The sequence below is a fragment of the Metarhizium brunneum genome, chromosome 5 (genome assembly GCF_013426205.1).
Source record: "Metarhizium brunneum chromosome 5, complete sequence".
NCBI lineage: Eukaryota > Fungi > Ascomycota > Sordariomycetes > Hypocreales > Clavicipitaceae > Metarhizium > Metarhizium brunneum.
This window is the reverse complement of record NC_089426.1, coordinates 1,770,264-1,780,636: the sequence shown is the minus strand read 5'-3', so window position 1 is coordinate 1,780,636 and position 10,373 is coordinate 1,770,264. Positions and strand designations below refer to the sequence as shown.

The window sequence follows — 10,373 nt, the reverse complement described above, 5'->3', positions numbered from 1 at the left end:
ATAAGATAATATCTAAATTCCTTAAAAGTATTAATAATTACTAGGAATTCTTTATTATAAATAAGGTAATTAAGTTTTACTTTATAAAGTTTCTTTAAGTAAAATATAATAAGGTATAATTTCTTATTATTATCTTATTATTTAACTTATACTCTTAGAGTAAAGTCTAATAAGTTAGTTTTTAATTCTATTTCCTTTTTTAGGTTAAAGGTTTTTAAAATAGGTTTAAATATAATAAGTTCTTTAATCTTATTAAAGGTATATTACGCTTTATTATTTTAATTTTATTACTTATCCTTCTTAGTAAGTTTATTTAAGGGTGCTACGATTTTATTATAGCTTTTAATAAATCTCTTATAGTAATTTATAAAGCCTTTAAAGCTTTATATATCCTTAATATTCTTTAGTATTAGCTAGTTCCTTATTACCTTAATCTTTATCTTTTTTATTTATATTTTATTTAATTATATTATATATTCTAGGAAGTTTACTTCTTATATATAAAACTTATATTTTATTAGTTTAAGTAATAGTTTAACATCTTATAGCGTTTTTAGTACTATATATATATGTTTTTTATGGTCTTTTAGGGTTTTTAAGAAGATTAATATATTATTAAGATATACTACCATAAAATTATTTAAATATTCTTATAATACACTATTAATTATTCTCTAAAATATTACTAGTATATTAATAAGCCCTATTAGTATTACTAAGTATTTAAATAGTCTAAACTTTATTCTAAAGGCTATTATTTATTTATAACCCTCCTTTATTTAAATTAAGTTATATACTCCTTTTAGGTCTACTGCGGTAAACTAATTTATACCGTGTAATTAGTCCTGTAGTTCTAATATTAATAGTAATAGTATTTTATCTTTTATAGTAATCACGTTTAATTACTAATAATCTATTATTAACCGTAATTTTTTATTTTTCTTTAAAATAAATATAACTAGGTATTTAACTTTTAATATAAATACTATGATATAGCCTTTTACTAATATCTTATTAATATACTTTTATAGTGTTTTAAGTTCTTTTATATTTAAATTATAGATCTTATAGAATATTATTAACTTTTTATTTATTAATTTAATTTTATGATCTTATTAATTATGTTTAAGTAATCTAGTTTTTAATTCTTTTATAAATAATTTTTTATATTTTTAGTATTCCTTAGGGATATTCTTAAGTCTTTTTTTTTTTATTATTAGGCTTTTATTATTTTTATTATTCTTATTTTTCTTCTTTTTTTTAAGTTTCTTATTTATATTTATAAGGTCTTTCCTTAAGGTAGTAATAACCTTTTAAATCTTAGCTTTTATCTTTTTATTATTTATTATTATTTATATTCTGGTTTATAGCGCTATTAAGGTTATTATAGTAGATCTAATCATTCTCTTCTTTATATTTATTATTTTTATATTATTTATTTATTATTATTAGTCCTTAAATAACTTACTTAAAGGTTCCTTTTCTTTAGAACTCTATTTATAAGCTAAGTTATAATAAAATTTTATTCTTTCTTCTAAATTTTATTAATTATATTAGCTTAAAGTCTTATTTTACTTTAATTAGCCTATCCTTTAGTTAATTAATAGGTTACTCTCCTATAACTATAGGTACCTTAACACTAAGTCGTGTTCTAATACGTTTATAATATTAAGTTAAATCACTTTTAAATAACCTTAAATCTATACTTTAAGATAATTAATCTCTTAGTTAATAATTTTATTATTATAAGTAAAAAGTTTTCCTTTAATATTAATTAACTTATATAGTACCTCTTTATGTTTCTATAGTAGTTAGTAATAATTAATAACTCTAGGTAAGATATAATTACTTATTACACCACTATCTATAAGTATATAAACGTAATATCCTATAACTTTAGCGTCTAATACCATCTTATTACTTTATTTGTCCTAGATTATATTAAGGGTTATTAGCATCTTTCTTTTTATACCAGCTTATAGCCCTTTTATAAATAATATGCCTTATTTTTTAAGTTTTTTAAAATAGATTCTTCTACGATTTATTATTTTATTTCTTAGTACTATTTTATAGGTCTAGTTTTATTTTATAGGTACTTAAAGTAAAACCTATTATTAAATATTTAATATAAGCGGTTATAAATTTAGTCTTTTATTTCTTTATACTTCTTATATTTTAGGTTATTATAGTTTACTATATATTTCTTATTATATCTAAGGTTAAACTTCTATTTATTATACCACTTATTTAGTTTTTATTTACTATAATATATTAATTCTATAATTCCCCTAGGGTCTTTATATTTAAGTATATTTAATACTTATTATATCTGTTTATATACTGCTAGTATCCCATATTACTACTTATACTATTCTCTAGCCTTATCTACCATATATTCTAAGTAATTTAGTAGTAGGCATATTATATGGTCTTTTATTTTATATTAAGGTGACTTAAGTAGTAACTCTCTTTTATATATTAAGATCTTTCCCTTATATATATACTAATACTATTACTTATTCTTTATATATATATATAATTAATATATGTCTAATTCATATATATCTATAAGATCTATATAAGCTTAGTATTTAATAGGTATATTTAAATTAGGTTCTAAGATTATTATTTAATTATTATTAATTATTTTTACTCTTTATTTTAAGAGTGTAACGGCTAAGGTTCCCAAGGGATAAACTAGTCGTAGTTTATGTTGGCAGAGCCACTAGGGCAGTCAATCTGAGCAGTTGGGTGTTACGTTGGTAATAGGTCGTAGACCGTAACCAAGTGATCAGAGTCAAAGAGTTGTAAGCGAGGCTTATTCAATGTAATGATCTGTGTTGAAAGCTAAGGAGCTAGAGGCTATCTATGAAGCGAATTTGGGGGTCCCTATATACTACGGTTGCTAGTTATCGCGGAGGTGAGCATCCTCGATGCTCACTTCCAAACACTGGTGAGCGTTGTGCATGCTCACTTATAATAACTGAGCGTCCTTCCCATTGGTCCTGTCGTGCCGACCAATGTTCCGTGGCCCGTCATGCCTGTGCCGCCCGGCGGCTCCATGCAGCCGGCCCATCCTGCAGCCTACGTGCTGGGTCGTAACACGATGTCCCCTCTCCCATGGTCTTGTCCTCAAGACCTAGGCCTTGTTTCATAAGTAGTTCCTCTGCCCTTTTCTTTTCGTTGGTAAGTTCCTCTTTCTTTTCATCCTTTGTGATGTCCTTCTGACGCCATGTCCAGTCGTACCGTCGTTCCTCGTACCCGAAAGCGAAAAGATCCCTCGTTGAAGGCTCCTTCTACCTTACGGAACGATCGCTTGGCTGATTCCATTGAATCGTTTGGTTACGACGTCATGCCGTGTTCCTTTTGTTCCGCCCGTGGTCTTCGTTGCAAGATGATTGAGCGTTCCTCCAAGTGCGGGGAATGCGTGCGGCGGGGGCGTTCCTGTGATGCTTCTGGTGTCGCGATTAGCTCGCGTAGGTGTCCTTTTTGTGTGTCACTGTTTTTTGCTAATGAGTGTCCTTGTAGTTGGTCGCATTATTTCCGAATCGAAACGTTTGGATCAGGAGGAAGAGAGAGCGGAAGAGCAAATGCTCAAGGCTCAGGCTGAGTTGAATGAAGCGCTGGCCCGTCTAGCGCGACTGCGCCGCCAAAAGCGGCAGTTGGTTACCAAGGGTCAACAAATGACTCGCTTGGGTCTGCAATCGCTGGATGAGTTGGAGGAGGAGGAGCGTCGCGAATCCGAGGCTGTTATCGATGCGCAATCTCTAGGCGCTATTGACGTGTTGGATTGGAACGCTGTGTTTGGGGATGCCTTGTTGAATGCTGCTGGTGATACTGCCGTAATAGGTGCTGGCAATTCTTCAGGTGCTCCGTAGGTTCCCATGTGTTTTCCTCGTCTCCATAGCTTTTCCATTTAATGAGATATTGGCGTGTTTTGTTTCTTGTCCTCATGTCTAAGATCCGTTCTACTTCATATTCCGTTTCGTTCATGACTTCGATGTCTTCTTCTGCTGGTGCATTGTTTGGTGCTTTCTCAAGAAGTGAAATGTGTACTATAGGATGATTCCTCATAGTCTTTGGTAATGAAAGTTCGTAGTTGTTTGTCGATATTCTTTTCTTGATAGCGAATGGTCCTAATTTTTTGTAGTCCAATTTGTCGCTTGGTCGCGTTGTTTTGATGTTTCGTCGGAGTAGGTAGACCATGTCTCCCTCCCCAAAGATTGGTCCCTTCGATCTTTTACGATTATGGTATTGTGCCATTCTGTTTCGTACGAATTCCAATTCGTGTCGCATTTCTTCGTGCAATCTCTTCAGTTCATCTGCTTGCAGCATCGCTCGTTCTGCTTGCGGTCCTTCGCGCTGTGTTCGAAATACTTCGGGATTAAATCCGTAATTGGCGTAGGCTGGTGTTTGCTTTGTCGATTCTGATATCGAGCTATTGTAAGCCAATTGCGCTGTAGGTAACCATTTAACCCAATCGTCCTGTTGATGATTGATGTAACATCGTAGATACTGTTCAAGCGTCTGGTTCAATCTTTCCGTCTGTCCATCTGTCTGTGGATGGTATGCGGTGCTTAACTTGTGATTCGTTCCAAGTTGTGCCATAAGTGCTTGCCAAAACTTAGAAGTAAATGTACTTCCTCTGTCCGATATGATTTCTTCTGGCAGTCCATGGTTACTTGCTATTGTTCGTAAGAACACATATGCAAGTTCTTCTGCATTGCTTGCTTCTCTGTACGGTAAAAAGTATCCGTATTTTGTGAGTCTATCCGTGACCACGAATATGCTGTCATATTCCACGTTGGTCATTGGTTCTTTTGACATTGGTAGCTTCGTAATATGATCGAAAGCTATCGATTCCCATGGTCGTGTTGGTACTGGTAATGGTTGCAGTTCTCCGTATGGCTTATGTCGTGAAGCCTTACTTTTTCCGCATTGTATGCATTCGTTGACAACCTTTTCGACCATTTTCTTGATTCCTGAGAAATCGTATTGTCGTCGTATCTTATCCAGTGTCTTGCGGATTCCTTGATGTCCGTAGACTGGATGTTCATGCATTTCTTTGATGCATTCTTCTTGTAATTCTGGTGGTATCCAGATTTTCTCTCCATACATTGGTACTCCTCCTGGGTGGCATGTGCATCCCGTCGGTACGTCCCCAATGTGTTGTATATTGTCTGTTGCCCATTGGTGTATTTTGCCGTATACTGGGTCTTCTTTCTGTACTTTCAATATGGCATTCAGTTGTTTCTGCTGGAAATTGCCATTTTTATTGATCTCAAGGAGTGGTCCTGTTGCTGTAGGTACTCCTGTATCGTAGTCGCTTCTTCGACTTAGAGCGTCTGCTCGTCCGTTCTCGGATCCTTTTCGATGGATGATTTCGTAGTCGAATTCTGAAAGATATTCGGCCCATCGAATTTGTCGTCCATTCAATTGTTGCGTCGTCGCAAAATGAGAGATGTTCTTATGATCGGTATACACCTTAACTTTGTGTTTGCTTCCCATGAGATAGTGTCTAAATTCCTTGAAAGCATTGATGATTGCTAGGAATTCTTTGTCGTAGATGGGGTAGTTGAGTTCTGCTCCATGAAGTTTCTTCGAGTAGAACGCAATAGGGTGTAGTTTTCCGTCATCGTCTCTTTGTCCAACTTGTGCTCCTAGAGCAAAGTCTGATGAGTCGGTTTCTAGTTCCGTTTCTTTTTCTGGGTCGAAGGTTCTCAAAACAGGTTCGGATGTGATGAGTTCTTTGATCTTGTCAAAGGCACATTGCGCCTCATCGTTCCAATTCCACTGCTTATCCTTCTTGGTGAGTTCATCCAAGGGTGCTGCGATTTCGCCGTAGCTCTTGATGAATCTCCTGTAATAGTTCGCAAAGCCTCTAAAGCTTTGTATGTCCTTGACATTCTTCGGTGTTGGCCAGTTCCTTACTGCCTCAATCTTTGTCTTTTCCATTCGTATCTCGTTTGGTCGTATCGTGTGTCCTAGGAAGTCTACTTCCTGGGTATGGAATTTGCTTTTTGCTGGTTCCACTAGTAACTTCGCGTCTTGTAGCGCTTGTAGTACCTTGTGTACATGTCTTTTGTGGTCTTCCAGGGTTTTTGAGAAGATCAGTATATCGTCCAGATACACTACCACAAAATTGTCCAAATATTTTCGTAGTACGCTGTTGATCATTCGTTGGAATGTCGCTGGTGCGTTGGTAAGCCCGAATGGCATTACCAGGTATTCGAATAGTCCGAACTTCGTTCTAAAGGCTGTCTTCCATTCATGGCCTTTCTTTATTCGAATCAAATTGTATGCTCCCTTCAGGTCCAAAGCGGTGAACCAATTCATTCCGTGCAATCGGTCCCGTAGTTCCGATATTAGTGGCAACGGTGTTCGATCCTTCATGGTAATCGCGTTCAATCGCCGATAGTCCACTACTAACCGCAGTTTCCCGTTTTTCTTTGGAACAAACATAACTGGGTATCCAGCTTCTGATGTGGATGCTCTGATGTAGCCTTTCGCTAACATCTCGTCGATGTACTCCCGTAGTGTTTCGAGTTCTCTTGCGTTTAAGTTGTAAATCTTATGGAATGTTGTCGACTTTCCGTCTATCAATTCAATCTGATGATCCCATTGGCTGTGTTCTGGTAATCCGGTTTCTAATTCTTCTGCGAATAATTTTTCGTATTTCCGGTATTCCTTAGGGATATTCTTGAGTCTTTCTTCTTTCGTTATTGGGCTTTTGTCGTCTTTATCGTTCTCGTTCCTCTTTTCTCCTTCGAGTTTCTTGTTTGTGTTCGCGAGGTCTTTCCTTAAGGTGGCAATAACCTTTCGGATCTTGGCTTTTGTCTTCTTGTTGCTTATTGTTGTTCGTATCCCGGTTTGTAGCGCCGTCGAGGTCGTTACGGTGGATCCAATTGTTTTGACTGCTTTTCTGCCGCTTGTTTGTTGTCGTTGGTCCTTGGATAACTTGCTTGAAGGTTCTTTTTCTTCAGAACTCTGTTCATGAGCTAAGTTATGACGAAATTTCGTTCTTTCTTCCGAATTCTGCTGATTCTGTTGGCCTGAAGTCTCGTTCCACTTCAGTTGGCCTGTCCTCCAGTTGATCAGTGGGTTACTCTCCCATAACCATGGGTACCCTAACACTAGGTCGTGTTCCGATACGTCCATAACATCGAGTTGAATCACTTCTGAATGACTTTGAATCTGTACTTCGAGATGATCAGTCTCTTGGTTAATGATTCCGTCATTATAGGCAAAAAGTTTTCCTTCGATATCAGTTAACTCGTATGGTGCCTCTTTGTGTTTCCACGGTAGTTGGTAACGATTCACAACTCTGGGTGAGATATAGTTGCCCATCGCGCCACTGTCCACAAGTATGCGAACGCGATGTCCCATGACTTCGGCGTCTAATACCATTTTGTCGCTTCGTCCGTTCTGGGTTGCGTTGAGGGTCATTAGCGTCTTTCTTTTCATGCCAGCCTGTAGCCCTTTTACAGATGGCGTGCCTCGTTTTTTGAGTTTTCCGGAATAGATTCTTCTGCGATTTGTCGTTTCATTTCTTGGTACCATTCTGTAGGTCCAGTTCCGTTTTGCGGGTGCTTGAAGCAAAACCCATCGTCAAACATTTGACATAGGCGATTGTAAATTTGGTTTTTCATTTCTCCGTGTTTTTCGCATCTTGGGTTGTCGCAGTTTACCGCATATTTCCTGTTGCATCTGGGGTTGAACTTCTGTTCGTTGTACCACTTATCCAACTGTTGTTCACTGTGGTATGTTGATTCTGTGGTTCCCCTGGGGTCTTTCTGTTCGAGTATGTCTAATGCTCGCTGTGTCCGTTTGTATGCTGCTGGTGTTCCACATTGCCACTTGTGCCATTCCCTGGCCTTATCTACCATATGTTCTGAACAATTAGGTAGTGGGCATACCATGTGGTCTTTTGTTTCACATCGAGGTGACTTGAGTAGTAACTCCCTTCTGTGTGTTGGGATTTTTCCCTCATACACATACTGATGCCACTGCCTGTTCTTCGTATGTACATGTAACTGGCATGTGTCTGATTCACATACGTCCGTAGGATCTGTATGAGCTCGGCATTTGATGGGTGTGTTTGAATCGGGTTCCAAGATCATCGTTTGATCGTTATTGATTATCTTCACTCTCCATTCTAGGAGTTCCCATCTGAAGTATGGTGCTTTGATCGGATATCCTTTCATCCTGATCGGAAACGCATCCAATCGTGCCTTGGTTTGAAAGTGTGCCTGGCACATTGCAAACGCGCATGATGCCCATGCTAAACGTGTATGTTCCGCGTGTCTTGGTGAGAGTCTAGGATCGTCTTCCTTCTCTCCTTCCGGAAACCATAGTGTCTGGTTTTCCATTGCCGTGGTGGTGTCCACTGCTAGAATAGGAATTGCGAAATGTTTTCCTGTTGGTGCGGGGAAATATCGCTGTACAGCTTGTTCTTGTGTGGCTGTCAGCCTTGCAGGCGTTTCTTCCTCGCTTCGTTCGTCTTCGGACGCTTCTGGAGTATCTAGGATTGCGTTGTCGTCATCGACGCTCATTTCCCTTACTCTATCTTCCGGTTCGTCGAAGGTGGTGAGGATTTGTGCGTCTTGCTCCTCCCTATATTGTTGTTCCCTTCGATTCTTCCTTGCTTCTGCTTGTTGTCGCACCCAATCGAGAATTTCTTGGTGCGAGTCTTCGTCCAAATATTCTGGCGATTTTGGTTCATGGAGTTCCTTTCGTCCCGTCATTGCAAGCGTTCTCTTTTCCATTGATTGTTCGTCCAGGTCTTCTTGTACCAGTTGTTTGGCTACTTGCAGTCCGTTTCCTATGAAGTTCATAATTTTCTTCTTTGGTTTTCTTGGTTCTTTTGGAAACCATCCTCTTTCTTGTTTGCTGCTCATGTGAACGTAGCAGTTGTCGTCATAGCAGAAGGTCCAGTTGAGGTTCTTATGTTCCACCTCTGATTCGGTAACTTCGATTTTCTGTTGGTTAGTAGAATTGAGTTGTTTCTTACCTCCTTCTGGTACTGGCTTCCATTCTTTCCTGGGTTTCTTGCATTTATTGGCGAAATGTCCTGGTTTTCCGCAGTTGTAGCATTTCTTTTCCTTTTTGTCGTCTTTCTTGGTAGCGTCAAGCTCCATTCGTCCAGGGTTAAGAGTGTGACCATAGGCAATAGGTTCGTCACGCTTTCTGCGTTGATTGGCTTGGTAACTCTTCCCTTTGGCAGGGCTCCAGGTTCCTTTACCCTGTTTCTTCTGTATGCGTCGCTGATACTGTCTGTCGTCGATTCGTACCGCCATAGCGATGTAGTCCGATAAGTTGTCTGGTCTGTTCTCCCTGTAGAGTTCATCTTTGACTTCTTCCTTAAGTCCTTTATAGAAAGCTGACATAAGAGGTTCGTCCTCCCAGTCAAGCTGAGATGCAAGTTGTCTGAAGCGAGCGGCATAATCGGATGCCGATCCCTTCTGCTTGAGCCCGTCGATGTAGTACTCAGCAGCCCTAGCTTCGTCAACTGTTCCAAAGGCCTTTTTGATAGCTTTTTCGAATTCATCGTAACTTTCGAAAATGGTGTTGGTTTCTTCTTCGCGGTCGTCTTTTTCTTTGTTAAGGTAGTCCCTCATAATGGGTTCAAACCATGCGAGTGCCACTCCCGTCATACACCCTCCTGCGTGCAGTACCTTGGCAGAGGATTCTTCCATTTTGGTCGGGAATTGTCGGTGGTAAGCCCTGAGTTGAGTGAGGAATCCTTGAAGCGCACCCGGGGATCCGTCGTACGGTCCTGGTGCCCTGGGTCTAAGGATTTCTCCCAAGTCCTTTTTAATTGTGGCCGCAGTCGTGGCTTGTTCCTGCCGTTCTTCTTCCATCTGTTGGACCCGTTCCCGAAGGCGTATGATCTCAGCAAGCATGTCGTGAGCAGAGATGGTGGTTGGTCCCTCTCGGGTTTCATTGGATCCAGATGCGGTGGTAGTCTCGCGTGGTGCCATGTTGACAGTTATCAGGTATTGCTCAGAGTGACGCGGTAGTAGTCTGAACAAGAGCTTTCAACGTGTAACGGCTAAGGTTCCCAAGGGATAAACTAGTCGTAGTTTATGTTGGCAGAGCCACTAGGGCAGTCAATCTGAGCAGTTGGGTGTTACGTTGGTAATAGGTCGTAGACCGTAACCAAGTGATCAGAGTCAAAGAGTTGTAAGCGAGGCTTATTCAATGTAATGATCTGTGTTGAAAGCTAAGGAGCTAGAGGCTATCTATGAAGCGAATTTGGGGGTCCCTATATACTACGGTTGCTAGTTATCGCGGAGGTGAGCATCCTCGATGCTCACTTCCAAACACTGGTGAGCGTTGTGCATGCTCACTTATAATAACTGAGCGTCCTTCCC

General features: G+C 38.9%; 1 protein-coding gene across 1 annotated transcript; it reads right to left on the bottom strand.

Moving 5' to 3' along the window:
* Positions 1-3,774: 3,774 nt before the first annotated feature.
* Positions 3,775-9,980, bottom strand: Tf2-12_14 (Transposon Tf2-12 polyprotein; the record flags this gene model as incomplete). The annotated part of the gene is made up of 2 exons (XM_066131285.1): positions 3,775-7,425; positions 8,058-9,980. The coding sequence occupies 2 exons, from the start codon at positions 9,978-9,980 to the stop codon at positions 3,775-3,777; spliced, it is 5,574 nt and encodes a 1,857-aa protein (XP_065987266.1).
* Between the last annotated feature and the right edge of the window lie 393 nt (positions 9,981-10,373).